Raw genomic sequence first — 19,528 nt, forward strand, 5'->3', positions numbered from 1 at the left:
ACATATAATAGAAAACAATTTCATTCTTTTCCCTCTACTGCCCTTCAGATCTATTCTTGAAGATTTGTTCTTTATTGTCCCTGGTCAGATACAATGGACCCTGTGGCTTTTCTATTAACTTTTAGGGGGAAAAAAGTCCTCTGCTTATTTTATTCCCTCAAAGAGTCTCAGTAAAAGCATGTGTAATAATAACAATGATTTTTGTTTAACTTTAAGAAATGTACTGCAGGGCTTCCCTGGTGGCACAGTGGTTAAAATTCCACCTGCCAGTGAAGGGGACACGGGTTCGAGCCCTGGTCCGGGAAGATCCCACATGCCGCGGAGCAACTAAGCCCGTACACCACAACTACTGAGCCTGCGCTCTAGAGCCCGTGAGCCACAACTACTGAGCCTGTGCACCACAACTACTGAGCCCGCGCACCACAACTACTGAGCCCTCGTGCCACAACTACTGAAGCCCGCGCACCTAGAGCCCATGCTCCACAACAAGAGAAGCCACCACAATGAGAAGCCCACGCACCGCAACGAAGAGTAGCCTCCATTCGCCGCAACTAGAGAAAAGCCTGTGCCCAGCAACGAAGACCCAATGCAGCCAAAAATAAAATAAATAAATAAAATTTTTTAAAAAAGAAATTCAGCAGATTTCTGAGAATAAATTTAGAGAGATCCACCATGATGGATTTTCAATGCCATGACTAAAGTCTGAAGACAAAAAAGATACCAAGAGCCCCCCCAAACAGAATTAATGTTGAGGCAAGAGCAAGTATGGCCTGTGGCCTAGGCTGGACACAAGACCTAAGAGTCATGGAGGAGACTTGACTGTGGTCTAGTATGTTGCTAAAGCTGAAATCCTCTAGGGCTCAACCACTCCAGTATTGTATTTGCACTACTAGGAACAATGGTTGGACATATGCATGTGAAACAAAAGCATTATAACCTTGGATCCTATGCCTAGCAGCCTGTGTCAAGTGCAAAAACCTGGAAAACTGGTGAGAGGACCTGGTGGGATAAGTTTTTGCCCATAGCACTATGAGGGCCAAATCCGAAGTACATTAATAATGAACTATACCAATATTTTGGTTACCTCTTTCCGTGAACCCCTTTTGGACAGAGTAAGTCCCCTGGGTTCTTGGGGACAAAAAGAGTGGAAAGGTAGATCTTGTAAATCTGTCATACTAGCCTGTGAGAGTTGGAGTAATTAACTGGAAAATTTTTTAAAAACTGTATCTCACCTGGTGAAGGGGGTCGTACTGTTTACACCATTGAAAAATCATTAGAGCAGCCACCGCCTTTCTCAATTCTGTCCAGGAGGTGGGGCAGGAAATGTTGTCTTGGGAAAAAGAGTTGTTTTTCATAGATATCAAGAGCTAACCAGGAAAATTTATCACTGGAAGGAAAGCAAACACAATGGTTCCAATTTAAATTCCTATCCTGTTTACTGTCTGCTCCCCTCTGCTCCAAAATGGAGTTGCCACACCTCTTTCCTAAGCTACTTAAAAATTAGAGAAAAGTAAAAAGCCTCCACAATTGTACCATGTTGAAATGCCTCCTCCACAGACCCCTTTTTTCCTGTCCGTATCAAGCATTTCTTGCTTTCTGGTGATAAACTCACACGCGAGTTAGCTAGGTAAAACCGCTGGCCTAAAGGGCTATTAAGTTCTCACAGAGACCCAGTGCTTCAGTTGGAAGCAGCCTACTCTAGTTCATGAGCCAGACCAAGGCCAGAATCACTATTTTAGTGTTCCCATAAAATGCTTGGTCTCTTTGTACTCAAGTGTGTCTCCTTGGTAAACCAGACCTAAACCACATTCTCATTCTTCAGCCAACACATAACGGGGAGAATACAATATTGGAGAAAACAATGGGAACCACATACAGATTTTCTGTCAAAACTGTCATGGCAGTCGGTTATAGCAGAGCTTTTGAAAAAGGCAACTCGTTTGTTACATTAATTTTATCCCTTGAAAAAATAATTACAGAGATTTCTTCACCCCAAACCACTGAATGCTAAGAAGTTAGGCCAAGGTAATAGTAAACCCTTGTGTTAGCTTCACCCAAATATCTTCCTAGCTAGAAAATGGAAGAGTATTCTCTATTGGCAGAATGAAACCTTTCATTGCTACAGTCTGCATTTTCCAACTCTAGTAAATTGTTTGGAGTAGCGGGGGCAACCTGGATGTGTTCCCTTGTATAATTGTATTTTGTTGGAAGAGAAAGTGCTTAATTCGAGTAAAATGTGGTCAGTCAGAAACTGACTTTGCCAGAGTAGGAAAAAATTCAGTGTTAAATGATATTTTGATCCCCATGGAGAGTTTGCGATAAAGACTTTAGCTTCTGGAGGCATAAGAGAGGGCCAGTGGGCCTTATGGCAGAGATTTTGGTGTTTCTTTAACATTGCAGACTGATACAAAAGGCATATTTTCTTGGTGTTTTTTTCGTCTTTACTGAGATTTTGGCTGTATCTTTTAAACAAGGTGGGGGAGAGGATGGGGGGATAGGGGAGATTGGCCAATTTGATCAATTTGGAAGGATCGAAGTCATCAAAGCAGTGGAATGAAAAGAGCAGTGGTTTTAAATATTCAAATTCGAGTCCTAGTTCAACTATGACCTTGGGAAGATCATTTTCCATTTTTGGCATTAATTCCTCATCTGAAAAAGTAAGAAAATGAACTACAAATCAGTGATCCTTCATGTCTTTGACTTCCACAACGCTCATGAAGTTCATAAATACAAGATTTCCCACAGGCCATACTGGAGCCATCTGAATTCTCAGTGGCCTAAATTTAATTTCATCCCTTTCTTTCCATCTCAGAAAGGTATATTGCAACACAAGGCAGGGAGAGTAACCCTCTTTTCACAAAACACTTGAATATGATCCTATTGATTTGGAAAATAAAAGCACAAATCATTTCCAAATTTCTCTATTATTAACAATAATAATAATTTATTAATAAAAATATACCTGCAACATTTGTCACTGTTGCCACATGCTCATATGTGGTATAAATTACTATTGATAACTGGGTGACTAGATGGTTTCTAAGATACCTTAGATAGTCAGTATTCTAAAACTGTAAAACTTTGCCCTCATCTGAAAGTTGAAGAGTGGGATGAGGATTCGTGCAGACCTACTATTAAAGGGCTGGAAACGCGAAACTGTCGAAAAACTGTGGCCACCTCTACTTCTTTTATCTTAGTTAAATTATTAAATTACTAAAAATAACAAACTAGAAATAAAACCCCAATTCTGCTGTTGGCCAAGGGAAACATAATGACCCCATTCCATTCCTGGTCTCATGCCTTGTATAATTTTCTGAAGTGAAGAAATATGTTTTGTTGTTGTTGTTTTGTTTTAACTAATTTATTTTTGGCTGCATTGGGTCTTCGTTGCTGCGCACAGGCTTTCTCTAGTTGCGGTGAACGAGGGCTACTCTTCGTTGCAGTGTGCGGGCTTCTCATTGCAGTGGCTTCTCTTGTTGCGGAGCATGGGCTCTAGGCGGGCAGGCTTCAGTAGTTGTGCCACGCGGGCTTCACTGGTTGTGGCTCGCGGGCTCTAGAGCGCAGGCTCAGTAGTTGTGGCGCACGGGCTTAGTTGCTCCACGGTATGTGGGATCTTCCCAGACCAGGGCTCGAACCCATGTCCCCTGCATTGACAGGTGGATTCTTAACCACTGTGCCGCCAGGGAAGCCCCAAGAAATATGTTTTTTAAAAGGCACTCATTTTCAATTATGATGGAAAATGTGAATAATCAAAGAGGACTGTTTTCTCTCCTCTACACAAGAGCGTGGATGGCCTGTAATTGCTTCGTCTGCATGTCCACGTATGTATAGATCGGCACGTGTGTGGGATGAAGGGAACTTAATGAGTTCTGTAAGCCCTTAGAGAGGCCTGGAATGAAATACCTGAAAACCAGTCACCTCCAGCTCCAATGCATAACCTCCACAGAATTGGGTGGCTTAGCTCAATATTCTCTGAAGAAATTGCTATTTGTGAGATGAAATTGAACTGCACTTACAAGTTGGTCTTCTCTGATAAAGAAAGATATTATTTTAGTGGTTTCTTTAAAAGCTATAAGTGGTTTCCTTAATAGGAACAAATCATAGGACACTGTCTATTATCCAAACACAGCCAGGCTCTAGAGCCTTGTTTGTGAGATGAAAAGCCTATGGATTGGGTGTTCTCGGCAGTCTTGGTGTCTGATCCTATTGATTTTGTAAAAAAAAAAAAGAAAAGAAAAGAAAGAAAAGAAAAAATTACTGACTAAAAATGATTGATCGGGAGCCTGTGTAGATGGCTGCAGCCTCACTTGAGCAGTCATTTTATCATGCCCATGTGATACGGCTGCTCGCTTCAAAACTGTGCGGTCCCTATTTTGTGGCACTGCCAAACCCTAACCACATATTTCCTACTACTCTCTAGCGCTACACTCACATGGTATGTAACAAGCGCCCTCCGCCTTTCCCAAGAGAGACAGGGGTGGGGAGGGGAGAATGGGGGAGTGGGGGGATGCAGAAGAACCCGAATCTCTGCAGAAGGCTGAAAATCAAAGTAAAAGTACCATACAGGCAGAGATAATGGGGAGATTTTCTCTATTGTTAAGGGGTCGTCAAAGATTATAGGTCTTATTGGAGATCAGCAATTCTGAAATCATCTAGCTGGCAGGTAGGGTGGCTAACAAAAAGAGCAGGAAAGAAAAATACTCACGCCACCTGAAGAGGACACCATTTCAGTGTTATGCCATTTTTCAATAGAGACTCATGCTCTGTAGTTTCTAATGACATGAGTGATTTGAGACTTTCATATTTTCAAATAGCAGGTATGGATTTGGGCTGACTTAGCCATGCTTTTGCCTCAGTCCCCATTCACTGTGAGAGATGGCTAGCCGGGATTTTCAGAATCATAGTCTAGCTACTGGATAGAGAAAATAGAATCTTAGTAAATGCCCCAAAATGCCTAAATATTTGGAAGAGGTTTTTACTTGCAAAAATTTAACCTGTAATAATGGTAAAAAAAAATCAGTCATCACTGTGATTTTCAAAGAGGAGTGTAAGTTTAAGCTCCAAGCTTTGGTTATTCATTCAGTTGATTGTTTCCAGCTCAGTGATGAGTCTTTGTTAAAAACCGTGGAATGAAATTTCATCGCACTTTCATCTGATGTAACTCAGCGGGATGGAATGATCAAATAATGAACATGTGCCTGTCACTTGACAGTTTTCACACACATTATCTCACTGATTATTGCTAGACTGTGATTTCATGTGTCTGGAATGAAATAACTTATTTACCTTATTTACCACCGTATCTCCAACACTTTGCTTAGGGCGTGGCACGAAGTAGGTGCTCAATAAGTGTTTATTAAATAAATGATTGAAGCACCCTGTGATGTAGGCAGAACAGGTATTACGCTTTCTCCCATTTTATAAGTGAAGCAACATCACAGAAAAGTTTAGTGACTTGCTCAAGGTTATATAGCCAGCGAGTGGTAGTGCCAGGCCTTGAACCCAGTTCTTTAGACTCTAAACCTGAGCTTTCCTCCAGATGCTTGGTTTATATAGTCTAACTCTGGCACTAACTAGTAAACCCCATAACCTCTCTGGGCCTCATTTACCTTATCTGTAAAATAGGAGAAGGCATTATTCTGTGGCTCTGAGGTCCCAACTTTACAATATCATTTACAATGTTGTTCTGGCTTCTGAGTGGTGCTAATGGTAGAGTCCAGAGAGTCCAGAGCTGTCAGGCGGCCCAGAGAAGGGAGGCCCAGGGCCACAAATCACAGGGCCACTTCCTAAGAGTGGGAGAAACCTTCAGACTAGAAGCTTCTAACTTTAAGAGTCATTGAGGTCATTTTGAGGTCGGTTTCGGTTGTCAAGAGGCACTGGGAAAATTCTGATTGTTAACAGGCAGTTACTCTAGAAGCTTTCTGGCAGCAATGTCCGGATTTGATGGCCTTACTTCCCCGATTAACCCATCACCCTTGTCCTCTTCCCCAGGGACACACTCCACACCACCTTCGACCGCAGGCATGGCCAGTTGGCTGTGAGGAGGATGCAACTTTGTAAATATTTATGTAGTCGTTCTTTTGGGGTCTGTTTTTTTTAAAGATCGAATCAATCACCATGCCCCAGAATGATATATTGTTTTCAGGCAAACCCAAATACAAGCTGAAGGCCCTGTGGAGATTAGTTCCTCTCATTTCCTTCAGCCAGTTGCTCCTTTAGTATGTACACAAATGGAAGATGTCCAGAACATTTAGTCTGTTATACGTGCCACGGTTAGTCGCCCCCCCAACCCGCCGTCACCTCCCAGTGCCCCATGAAATCTGATTACAGAGGACCGAGAAATGAAAGCTCAGCTGGAATTAGAGACAGTTGTCTCCAACAAGGGTAGAACCTGGCACTATACCCTGCAGAAAGAGGCCTTAGGAGGCTGCACTTCTCTGCAGAATAGAGTTTCATTTATCACCACGGTTCCTAAGTCAGACTCAAATCTCTGGCCATCACTTACCGATAATTTCGAACCGCGAAACTGTGACCGTTTCTAAGAGCTGCCTTGTTCAACAGGATCCTCAAATTAAACAGCATATTCTTTCGATAGTGAAAAGGATGATTCTGTGCTCTTGAAAACGCCGCACCAAAGTAGCCAGTGGGGTCCACCTGAAAGCTAAGAGTCCTTTTGATTACAGAGAGAGAGCAAAGGTAATATCACCCTTCAACTACCTTATCAAATTCCCCTGGTTAGAGATACTGCAGGGCAGGGTCCAGGAGCATTTGAACTTTAAGCCAAGCTCCAATCCACCACTGTGGGGTTTTTTTTGTTTGTTTTGGGTTTTGTTTTGTTTTCCTTGGAGAAGGAATCCTGACTCTTTTGGTGCACAGACTCCTCATTTTTCATAATATATTTATGCTGTCACATAGTTGTACAAAATCAATTGACAAGTACTCGTTGGGTGTATAATATATGCAAGACACTGCAGTGCTGGCTGCTGTGAAGGAACATAGAAATAACTCATTCCAAAAATGCGAGTTGGCAGTGCAAAACCCCAGATGTAGACGTGACATCCCTGAGTATTTCCAGTGATATCACTTTCCTCCAAGTCCCAGCCTTTCTACAAAAACAGATAGAAAGATGTGCCCTGGAAGGTACTTGTGTGTGTGTGGCAAAAAGCTGGAGTGGGGATGGAGATGGAGTAAAAAGATCTCTGTCCTGGAGCTCCCACTGTGCCTTGCACATAGTAGGTCTTCAATAAATAAGGGGTTGCCTAATAATTCCAGCAGAAACCCATACTCAGCAGAAGCAGGGAGGTGGGGTACCAAATGTTCCTCCCCTGGCAGCCTCTCCGGATCACTAAGGGGCCATCCAAAGCTTCACACTCATTCATTCATCCACAGTTAGAAATCAGTTATTTTCAGAATCTGTTCTGTGTCGGATACTGGGCTAGGCTGGAATTTCAGGGAAGGAAGATGATCTCGCCTTTGCAGAGTTTACAGTTCAGTAAGGGTCATATATCTGTAAATAAATATCCATAATACAAGCCCATGGGGAGGTCCAGATAAAGTGCCTCCGCATCACAGGGAAGGGAGAGAACTCTAAGTGGGGAGGGTGGGAGGGCAAGGTAAGCACTTGCTAGATGTTTGTGGAATGCAAAAGAAAAAGTGTCGTTTAAAAGCCAACTATGGCCACTTCAGGGGCAGGGATGGTCGTGATGTCATAATTAATATCAGCAGGGAAATTTATTGACACGATTCCCTTGTACTCACAGAGGATGAGGTGGGATAAAGAGAGGGAAAGACTGCGATTTCCAAACCTCTGGCAAATCTGTTCTGGAAAGACTATTCCAGGCAGACTGCTTGCAGAGGTGCAGAGGTGAGAAGCTAGAGAATGAATGCTCCACGTGGGAGAAGAGAAGGCAGCTTTGTTTGAGAAGATCACCTTAAAGCATCGTTGAAGAGGCAGAACGGGCCAGTTGTTGGATAGGTTTTAGAGAGTAAATCCACTCTACCTAATACAGGGAAGGAAACTGGATGTTTGCAGGGAGACTAGAAGAGAAGACGATAAACTGCATTCAACTGAATGCTAGTATAAAGCCCACATCTTCAGTCAAATGTGCTACCCACACAAACAACTCATCTGAACAACACTCGGGGAAAAATCAAGAAGTGTCTGCCGTGGTGTGGTGGGGAATGTGGGCAGCACTGCTGAGATTCCAAAGTGACTCATAAACCCTCGTCATTCTATGGAGGTGAGAGCTCAGTTCCCCAGAAGGGACTAAGAAAAACTTACCCCCCCCATAAGCCCCAGAGAGATTGCAAGAGAGGCACCGTACCACAAGTGGGATGAGCTTAAAGGTAATTTCACTAAATCTCAAAAGACAAACTATCTCAACAGACATCTGTGTTACAGGTGGAAAAACACCATACAGGGTTTTCCATTTGTCCTCAGAATTTGTACAGGTGCTCTTATAGACCCGCCCCCTGACTCCTTTAATTCCACTTCAACTGCCCGCTTTGGCTCTGAGGGATAGAGTGATAACCAGGAATGGTGAGTCCTTTCTCACATGGCGTTCACCGTTTGGAATGACTCCAGAGCACAACTTCTGTCTCTGTCCCCTGACCCTGTGCATTCTAACCAAGAGGGTAGGGGTTGTTCCTTGCTCCCTTGCTTCAGGCCCTATGGGACCTCCAGCTTGGAGTGTCCATCATCCAGCTTCCATCAATGGGGGTTGGGGATTAGATGGGGTTCCTGAAGGAAGTGGCACTGGTCCTTGATGAATTGGGAAGAATTAGGGAATTGTCAAAACTGGAGGGGGTTACAAACGATATTACAGCAAAGGATGGAAGCTGTGAGTAGACCCAGAGGAAGGAACAAATAGGGTGTGTGGGGTAACAACATTTGGAGGGGTGGATTCACTCTATCATTGACCATTTAAATGAAGCCCTGCCACCACCAAGACCAATATGAAAAGCACAAAACCATGAGTGTCTATGTCCTGTCTGTATCCCCTTGGCATTCTGTCTTCACCTACATACCTGCCACTTTTTTATTTTTTAATTTCCTACATAAGAGACTTCCCGGGTGGTGCAGTGGTTAAGAATCCACCTGCCAACGCAGGGGACACAGGCTCAAGCCCTGGTCTGGGAAGATCCCACATGCCGCCGAGCAACTAAGCCCATGCGCCACAACTACTGAGCCTGCGCTCTAGAGCCTGTGAGCCACAACTCCTGAGCCTGTGTGCCACAACTAGTGAAGCCCGCGCGCCTAGAGCCCGTGCTCCACAACAAGAGAAGCCACCACAATGAGAAGCCCACGCACCGCAATGAAGAGTAGCCACTCGCCGCAACTAGAGAAAGCCCACGCACAGCAACGAAGACCCAACACAGCCAAAAATAAATAATAAATAAATAATTTTTTTTTAGATGTTGGGCATAGGAGTTTATTAATTAATTTATTTATTTTTGCTGTGTTGGGTCTTCGTTTCTGTGCGAGGGCTTTCTCTAGTTGTGGCAAGCGGGGGCCACTCTTCATCGCGGTGCGCAGGCCTCTCACTATCACGGCCTCTCTTGTTGTGGAGCACAGGCTCCAGATGCGCAGGCTCAGTAGTTGTGGCTCATGGGCCTAGTTGCTCCGCGGCATGTGGGATCCTCCCAGACCAGGGTTCGAACCCGTGTCCCCTGCATTAGCAGGCATATTCTCAACTACTGCGCCACCAGGGAAGCCCAATAAATATTTTTTTAAAATTTCCTGACATAACACTTTATTCAAAATAAGTCTACAATTGGAATATGATGTTTTTGTTTTGCTTTTTATCCCATAAATAATGATTATTACTTTTTATTACATTTATATTCAGTAAGTGATTATTATTATGGTGTGATTTTAGGTACAAAATCCTTCTTGCCCAAAAAGATTTTCTTCTACCTAAAAGTTTCATCCATAGTATCATTGTTTGGGATTAAGCATTATTTCAGATGAAATTTATTATGTAAAATACATAAAACAGTAACTGGCTAGGATTCGCAATAATACTGGCATAGAAATAAATTTAACATCATTTTTCAATGTTTCCTAGGACAGAAATCATGGTGAGAGGGTAATGACTTTTGTTGCTGGGGAAGCATACCTGCTACTTTTTTTTTTTTTTTTTTTTTTTTTTTTGCAGTATGTGGGCCTCTCGCTGTTGTGGCCTCTTCCATTGCGGAGCACAGGCTCCAGACGCACAGGCTCAGCAGCCATGGCTCACGGGCACAGCCGCTCCGTGGCATGTGGGATCTTCCCGGAGCCGGAGCACGAACCCGTGTCCCCTGCATCGGCAGGCGGACTCTCAACCACTGCGCCACCAGGGAAGCCCCCTGCTACTTCTTAATGCCCGTGCCCACAGCTGTCTGGCTGAGGGTAAACTCCTCACTCCTGTGTGGGCGACCATGAGGCATGTTTTACACGCTCCTCCGAAGGTCCCCAGTGGGACTAAGCCTCGATTGCCCACGGTAGTAAACTGTCTGTCAATTCACCCTCTGTTAGCTGCCTTCCCTTCCCTGTCTCACTTCCCTCACACCCCTACCAGTGCTTCCTGGGATCATCTCCCAAATATACCACTTGAACCCAAATACCTTTCTCAGTGTCTGCTTCTGTGGGAACCCAATCTTTGCCCAGGTCTACCTTCTCAAATATTTTTCAATGCTCTGCTTCTTATTTGTTTCTCCCAGGCCCTCCCATCTCTGATTTGGGCTTTTAGTGTCAACATCTTTGTATCCTGTATACCATATCGAACACTCACTCTTAGATTTGGTCCTGGTTACCCTGCAACTGGTCGTGTCCTGGTAAATATTTAATGACCAGCTCTTCAAAAAGAGAAAGAAAGCTCTGATTTGTGGCATTGACCAATTTGTGTGGTATAAATGCTCCCACCATGGACAGCTTCAAGCTACCAAAGTGACATCGCTGAACACAGAGTTGGGAAGAGAGGCGTAAGATTGGCTCTTGCAAGCCATTGTGAGCTGGCTCAGGTACACCACTGCCAACGACTCCCACCCAGAAAGGAGGATTCTCTCAAGGATGGAAATGAATAATGGAACCAGATTGTTGAGGGCCTTGAAATCCAGATTATGGAGTTAAGAATTTAATCTATAGTCAAAGGAAGATTATTAAAGTTTTAGAGCTGGGGCAGACAAAGGGACATATGTCGTTATCTGCATTGTGTCTTGAAAACCTTAATCCAGCACCACTGTGTAAGAAGTGCAGTGGGGAGAAAATGGAGGCAAAGAGGCAGAAGTTACTGTGTTATAATAAGGGCCTGAGAGCATACTGGGGCTGTGGAAATAGAAAAGTAGGGATGGATGCAAGAGAGATCTAGGAATTAGAATCCACCTATTGGGACAATTGGTTGGATGGTGAGGGAAGGGAGATGGAAAAGTTAATGATTTCAAGTTTATTCTATCACACTTGAGTCTAAAATTCCAAATAGCCAAATGTCACCATTAGGGATATAGAAAAATGTTCGTTTTCTGACATTTAGAGCTTGTAAACATCATATATGAACTTGCAATATTTCTTTGAAATTGCAACTGTGGTTCCCTAGTGAAATCTAAGCACTGAAGAGGGAATCAATGTTATGTAAAGGAAATGGGAAGGACGTTTGAAGATCAAATGGGATCTCCGGCTGAGTCGCTAACTGATGGTGAATTGGCCAAGTGACTTGACTCCTCTAAGACCCTCAGAGTCCTCATCTGTCCAACTAAAGGTTTTAAAAATTTGGGCTATTACACTGCTTGGGAAACTTTAACATGCTAACCAAACATGAGGTACAGTGTCTTGACATAGCTATTGCCAAGGATCTAATGCAAATTTGAGCTCTGTGCAAATAAGACATATGGCTGTTACTGCAGTGAGAAGCTCTGTTTATTTCAGAGTGTTGCTAATTACATAAATACTTTTTATAGCTGGTTGTCTGGAGTCTTTAAGATCCTAAGAAACCACAGCATTTGCATGCAGTACACACATTAGTCACAAGCTCTGTGGGATTGTTGCCGGTAGTCTATCTTCCACTGGATATGAATAAAGAAGCATGTATCTCTGTCTGAGAACAGTAGCCATCCTGTGACCACGAGGAGAAGCAGCCTTAGAATGGAACTGGGGTTTGGCGGAGTGAAAGAAGAAAGGAATGTTGGTCATTTATTACATCATTGAGTTGTAAAATCAACGAACCTCATGACTCTCCCTACCATTGGACACCTTGTTATGTAAAATACTAAATGTTCTTTTTGTTTAAGTCACTCTGAATTGGGATTTTTGTTACTTGCAAACAAATGCATGCTAACTAATAAAAATTGGGCTTAGGTTTTTGAAGGTTTATTTCTCCTGTAAAAACAGGGAAAGAATGATGTATTTCAAAAGTGTGGGTTCTACTTCAGAACCTATCATTTATTGGTTGAATGACCTTGGGCAAGTCAGTTTCCTTATCTGCAAATGAAAACAATATTCTTTTTCTCTTTCTTTTTTTTTGGTTAAATGAATACATATGATATGCTTTGTTGTTTTTTAATTTTTTAAATTAGCATACAGTAAATACCTTTTTTGTGTTTATGGTACTATGGCTTATAACACATGTATAGGTTCGTGTAACCACCACCACAATCAGGATACAAAACAGTTCCATCCGGGCTTCCCTGGTGGCGCAGTGGTTGAGAGCCCACCTGCCGATGCAGGGGACATGGGTTTGTGCCCCGGTCCGGGAAGATCCCACATGCCACGGAGCAGCTGGGCCCATGAGCCATGGCTGCTGAGCCTGCGCGTCCGGAGCCTGTGCTCCGCAATGGGAGAGGCCACAGCAGTGAGAGGCCCGCGTACCGCAAAAAAAAAAAAAAAAAAAAACAGTTCCATGTCCCCCCAGAGCTCTCCCTTAAATCCTTTTGTAGTCACACCCTCCTCTCACCCCTAATTCCTGGCATATTGATCTTTCTCCTTATACTTTTGCCATTTCAAGAATGTAACATGAATGGGATCGTACATTATGTAATCTTTTGAGACTGGTTTCTTTCATTCAGCATAATGCCTTTGAGAGTCATCTGTATTGCTGTGTTTATCATTAGTTTGTTCCTTTTTATTGCTGACTAGTATTTCATTGTGTGGATATATCAGTTTGTTTATCCATTCCCCATTAAGGGACATTTGGGTTGTTTCCTGGTTTTGGAACTTATACACAGAGTTGCTACAAGCATTTAAGTATGGGTTTTTGTGTGAACATAAATTTTATTTCTAGGGTAAATATTTAGGAGTAGAATGGCTGGATTATATGGTAAGTACATGTTTAACTTTTAAAAAAACTGCCAAAATATCTTCCAGAGTTGCTGTGCCATTTTGCAGTTCCCCCAGGAATGCATGAGAGCTCCAGTTACTCTGCAGCCTTGTCAGCACTTGGTATTGTCTGTATTTTTCATAGTTGCCACCCAGATGGGTATGTAGTGGTTTCTAATTGTGGTTTTAATTTGCATTTTCCTAAATGCTAATGATGCTGAGCATCTTTCCATGTGCCATACATATATCTTCTTTGGTGAAATATCTGTTAATACTTAGGCCTACTTTATTTATTTATTTTAAAAATTTTATTAAAGTAGTTGATTTACAATGTGTTAATTGCTGCTTGGCAAAGTGATTCAATTGTACATATACATATTCTTTTTCATATTCTTTTCCATTATGGCTTATCAAAGGATACTGAATATAGTCCCCTGTGCTATATAATAGGACCTTGTTGTTTATCCATTCTATATATAATCTGCTAATCCCAAACCCCCAGTCCATTCCTCCCCCACCCCACCTCCCCCTTGGCAACCAAAAGTCTGTTCTCTGTATCTGTGAGTCTGTTTCTGTTTTGTAAATATGTCCGTTTGTAACATTTTTTTTAGATTCTGCATATAAGCGATATCATACGATATTTCTCTTTCTCTGTCTGACTTACTTCACTCAGTATGACAATCTCTAGGTCCATCCATGTTGCTGCAAATGGCATTATTTCATTCTCTTTAATGGCTGAGAAATATTCCAGTGTATATATGTACCACATCTTCTTTATCCATTCATCTGTTAATGGACATTTAAGATGTTTCCATGTCTTGGCTATTGTGAATAGTGCTGCTATGAACATTGGGGTGCATGTATCTTTTCGAATTAGAGTTTTGTCTGCGTATATGCCCAGGAGTGGGATTGCTGGATCGTATGGCAACTCTATTTTTAGTTTTTTGAGGAACCTCCAAACTGTTTTCTATAGTAGCTGCACCAATTCACATTCTCACCAACACTGTAAGAGGGTTCCCTTTTCTCCATACCCTCTCCAGCATTTATTATTTGTAGACTTTTTAATGATGGCCATTCTGACTGGTGTGAGGTAGTTTTGATTTGTATTTCTCTAATAATTAGCGAAATGAGCATCTTTTCATGTGCCTATTTGACCTACTTTATTTTTTAAGTGGGTTGTTTGTTTTCTTATTTTTTTAGTTTTGAGAGTTCTTTATATGTTCTGGATATAAGACCTTTATTGGATATGTGATTTGCAAATATTTTCTCCCAGACTATAACTTGTCTCTTCATTCTCTTGCAAGGTAGAAGTTTTAAATTTGGATCAAGTTCTTTTTGTAGATTACACCGTTGATGTTATATCTATGAACTCTTTGCTAACCCAAGGTCACAAAGAGTTTCTCCTATGTCTTCTGAAAATTTTATAGCCTTACAAGTTACATTTAGATCTATGATCCATTTTGAGTTAAGTTCTGTCTAAGGTATGAGGTTTAGGTTTAGGTTTTGAGGGGGCGGTTGGGGCATAAGAATGTCCAATTTCCTTTTTCTTAAGAGCTCTCTATGTCCTAGGTCATACCTAATTTGCTGAAAAATCAAAAAAATCCTTTTGTATTAATGCCCCTGGAGTGCTTCATAAGCTATAAACCTGCATCCTGTTGTAAGAATGTATTCTTATGTGGCTTGGATCTGCATGGGAATTGGCAAAAGAAAATAAATTAGAATTATGATAGTGAAGTAAATCACCCATCAGCTGACTACTATTATATTCCTTTCCACTTGTAAATATGTCAACTACAGAGCTCCTGATAATCTGAAAATTACTTTTTATTTAACAGATGGTGATGGGACTTTGTCAAAATATTGATTCGGGGGTGTTTTCTTGCTATGTAACTGCTAAGTATTTGTTCAAACATTCAGGCCCTAGGGGAAATTGTGAAATCAGTGAAGACTACCTCTGATCCCCTCTCCACCCCCTTTCCCACCCTACCCTTTCAACTGAGGCATATGAAGAAGGTAGACGGGGTCCTACGTGAAGACCAAAATCTGAACTAGAGCGTGAAATGCTGATCATCACATTCAAGGGTAATCTCTCTTCTCTGTTGTCATATAAACCACGTTTCCATCGAAGTCATTCTTCTGTTAATCATTTACTCTGGCAGCTGTTGATTTTAAACAGAGCCTAGAATTTTTCAGAGCTTAGATAGGGACAGAAATCTCAAGTTTTCAAACCTGAGGCTTTTTATTTTGTGTTCTGGTAAATGTCAGCGTTAGAAAACAAGATTGGGAAATTCACACACAATTTAGGAGGTAGAAAAAGGGTAAATAAATATGATCCAACCTTTATGTCAGAGGCAGATGAGTTGCAAAAGGCGAGGTTATCTTTCTTGAGTACACTTTCGTTTGCTCAAGCTCTCACCCAGAATCCTACAGCCATCTCTTCCCCCATAGGCTGATTCCAATCCCTCCCTTTGGAAGCACAGAGGTCAAGCTGTGCATAAAGGAGATTTATTAGCAGATCAGAGGCTATCAGGCATTAAGCAAACAGGGAAATCACAGAGGTTCAAAGTTCACCGCTGTCTCAACAATCATCCCTGATGCTCCCTAGGACTGCCGGATACTTCTAGAGGCTGAGTGACGTGAGGGCCCTGTGAGGCTGTGGACATTGTTTACGGCTGCCCAGGGCCTGGTTTAGAAGCACTGTCCCAATAATAATTTCCATAGCAATATTTTCCCCTTGAGCTTAGGACACATATACTGTATGTTCTCAAAAATCACAGTTTAGTGAACGCCTTTCCTGCTCATTTCTAGTTCTTTGTGGTGGATGCCTCTCTTTAGATACGACTTGGAAAGTCCTCGTGACCTGCTTATGACTGTTGTATTTGACCACATCTGCTAAGCAAGGGCTCTACCCTCACCTTAAGCAAATAGGAAAACACACCCTTCTTCTCTTAAGGCTGCTCCACTGGTAACAATTCTATGGCTTATAAAGATGGGACCTACTCAGGGTCCAGAAGATGAACTATGGGAATCTTGTCTCCAGAACAAGAGAGAAACAAGCCCTTTTCCTGGAACTTTTCTGAGTATTTGGAGTCTGGGTCGTGCGGACTGGGCACTCACCATTACCAATTTCACCCTCCGGCATTCTTTAACTGGAGTTCGGCATTCTTTCTTCCAGAGAACCGGGGAGTTCATGGATTCCCTGGTCATCCTCAATTGTTACACAGTGTGTTACTTTTAAGGAATAAGCAAATCACCTGGCAAGCAATAGAAGAATGAATCCAGCGATGTGAGAGTCACTCCATTACTGTTGATTGTGAGCAAATTCCTCAGCCTTTCTAAGCCTCAGTTGCCTCCTCTTTTAAATGGTGGTACTAGCAGCCCCTGTCTCATGGCTTTGTTGTTTAGATGAAGTGTGGTAATGGATATAGAGTGCTGTAGCACAGTACCTGGCTCGGTGTTCAATAAATGTTAGCTTTTATTAGTTACCAGCATCAGTACGCGTGGTGAGAGCCCCCGTGCCTGTCCCAGTTGTTGGCTTATTATAATCACTTTCCTGGAAATAGAAATGTTGAGGTGCCCTGAAATAAGAAAGAAACAAAAACAGTGTTTCTCAGTGAGGACCTATGATGTGTTTTCTTCTCTCTTTTCCTTTTCCCCCTAAATGATGGAAAAACCAGGAACTTATTCACCCTCAGTACTTCAACTGCCTAACTTTTCAAGTTTCTAATCTTTTTTTTTTTTTTTTTTTTTTTTTGCGGTACGCGGGCCTCTCACTACCGTGGCCTCTCCCGTTGTGGAGCACAGGCTCCGGACACACAGGCTCAGTGGCCATGGCTCACCGGCCCAGTCGCTCCACGGCATGTGGGATCTTCCCGGACTGGGGCACGAACCCGTGTCCCCTGCATCGGCAGGCGGACCCTCAACCACTGCGCCACCAGGGAAGCCCTCAAGTTTATAATCTTTTATTGTCTGATTGTATTTTCCTTCTGCAACCCTGCCATGCTAACCAACCTATCTCATTTGAGATGGAAACGAGATAAAGAAATTAATAATTACTAAGCGCTTTGAAAATACAAAGGACTCTATAAATGCCAAAAGTCATTATTGCCTTTCAGTATAACAAAACAGTATAATAAAAATTGATCATAAAATCTCTCTGCTACTATGGTCCCTACTCTTTTTTCAAGTTAAAATTTACAACTATAGCCTGTTTGTTCAAAGCCACGAGGGACATGAAAACAATCCAATCATTTTCTAAAGTAGGTGTCCCTAATCAATTGAACATAAAATGACTCCGGAGACATGAGCAAATCCATTGTGCAAAGTCCATATGAGAATAACACATCATGATCATCATCTAATGATCATGATGATATTAGTAATGACATTACTGACTCTTCCCTCACCTGCAAGCTCTTTGTCTGCAATGAACGTGCTGTTCACATCTCTTCTGCATGTATTTGCTACTTTATATCACTACCCAGCGTTTGTTCCTATGCGCCCTGCGTCTACTGAATCCCACGTGCCTAGAACCCGTGCTCCACAACAAGAGAAGCCACCACAATGAGAAGCCCGTGCACCGCAACGCAGAGTAGCCCCCGCTCGCTGCAACTGGAGAAAGCCTGCACGCAGCAATGAAGACCGAACGCAGCCAAAAAAAAAAAAAGCTGTTTGCTAGTTTTCCTATTATGATTCCATATAGGACAGCATTTTTAAAAAAAAAAATTATTGAAGTATAGTCAATTTATAATGTGTTAGTTTCAGGTGTACAGCAAAGTGATTCATATATATAGATTCTTTTTCAGATTCTTTTCTATTATAGGTTATTACAAGATATTGAATATAGTTCCCTATGCTCTACAGTAGGTCCTTGTTGGTTACCTATTTTATATATAGTAGTTTAATCTAGCCAGGTATAACTGCCATACCTGGAAGCCCACCTATTTCTTTGTGTTTGGGGAAGCCTGGGGACTTTAGTAGTATTCTACAAATGAGTAATACATATGGAGTGATTCAAAGAATTGGGTTTCCATTAGAGGGTCTGAACATATTCATGACCCAGGATACAGGGTTGTTTTGAAACCAAATTCATATAAAATTGTTTAACAATTTTGAAATTGACTGCAATTTTAAAAACATTCTGTGATTTTTTTGTTTTTATCCCGACACGGCCCTTTGATTTGACAAAGTAATGTTGGCACCTGACACTATTCCTTAACTTTATTAAGTGAGGATAATTAAAAGTTATTTGCGTTCAGTTATTTGCTTATCTGCTTCTTTGATTGTGCTTTCTCTTTTCATCAATACCAATTTTAGTTTCATTTAATCAAACTGGTGAAATAATTAGATAGATAAGACATTTAAAGTAAAACTGATGCATCAGCCTTGATAAGACCCTAAGGCCTCTTGGAATATTAACTTCCTTTATCACTGTTCTTCCTACGGTTCACCTTGATTTTTATATGCATTTTAACTTAGTGGGCGTGGGTACTGAGGGAGCTGTTGAAATCAACATGAAATGTCAAAAGGCAAGTAAGGTCAAAATACTTCAATATCTAATATTATGGGAGGAATTCCATAAATATTATAATTTGCTGACATATGTAGAAATTTCATGTACAATGAGAAACTGGGTCAAAAATGATCATTTAGGGCTTCCCTGGTGGCGCAGTGGTTGGGAGTCCGCCTGCCGATGCAGGGGACGCGGGTTCATGCCCCGGTCTGGGAAGATCCCACATGCCGCGGAGCGGCTGGGCCCGTGAGCCATGGCCGGTGGGCCTGCGCGTCCAGAGCCTGTGCTCCGCAACGGGAGAGGCCACAACAGTGAGAGGCCTGCATACCGCAAAAATAAATAAATAAATAAATAAAAAATAAAATGATCATTTAAAATTACTCAGAGAAAAGGAAAGATGTTGGATTCTTCATTTATTAAACTTCTAATGTAAGCATAATACCTTTCTTACTAGATTCTTGAGAGATCTGAGATCATAGAGTGTTAGACATAGATGAAGTGTAAATATGTTAGTCCAACTCTCTCCTCCAGAGGACCAGAGAGGTACACTGATTTTCTCAAAATCTGGTAAGGGAGGGAGTAAAGAGAGAGAAAGCAAGTGAGGGAGTGAGAGATAGAAAATAGCTTCTGGACTCTTAGTGAAAGCTCTTTCCATGACTGATTGACAGGCAAGGAGGGATTTTCACTACTCAGCATCCCAAACTCTCTCCAGTTCTCATTGTGTGAGT

The 19,528-nt window shown here is 42.0% G+C and overlaps 1 protein-coding gene across 1 annotated transcript in view; it reads right to left on the reverse strand.

Annotated features, from left to right (window-relative positions):
* OTC (ornithine transcarbamylase) overlaps positions 1-6,738 on the reverse strand; it is a 56,247-nt gene extending 49,509 nt beyond the window's left edge. Inside the window, exon 1 of the mRNA XM_060002891.1 lies at positions 6,506-6,738. Within this exon, the coding sequence (XP_059858874.1) occupies positions 6,506-6,582 (77 nt within the window). The 5' untranslated portion in view covers positions 6,583-6,738. The remainder of the gene's footprint in view (positions 1-6,505) is intronic.
* Positions 6,739-19,528: the final 12,790 nt, after the last annotated feature.

The sequence above is a fragment of the Delphinus delphis genome, chromosome X (genome assembly GCF_949987515.2).
Source record: "Delphinus delphis chromosome X, mDelDel1.2, whole genome shotgun sequence".
In the NCBI taxonomy this organism is placed as follows: Eukaryota; Metazoa; Chordata; class Mammalia; order Artiodactyla; family Delphinidae; genus Delphinus; species Delphinus delphis.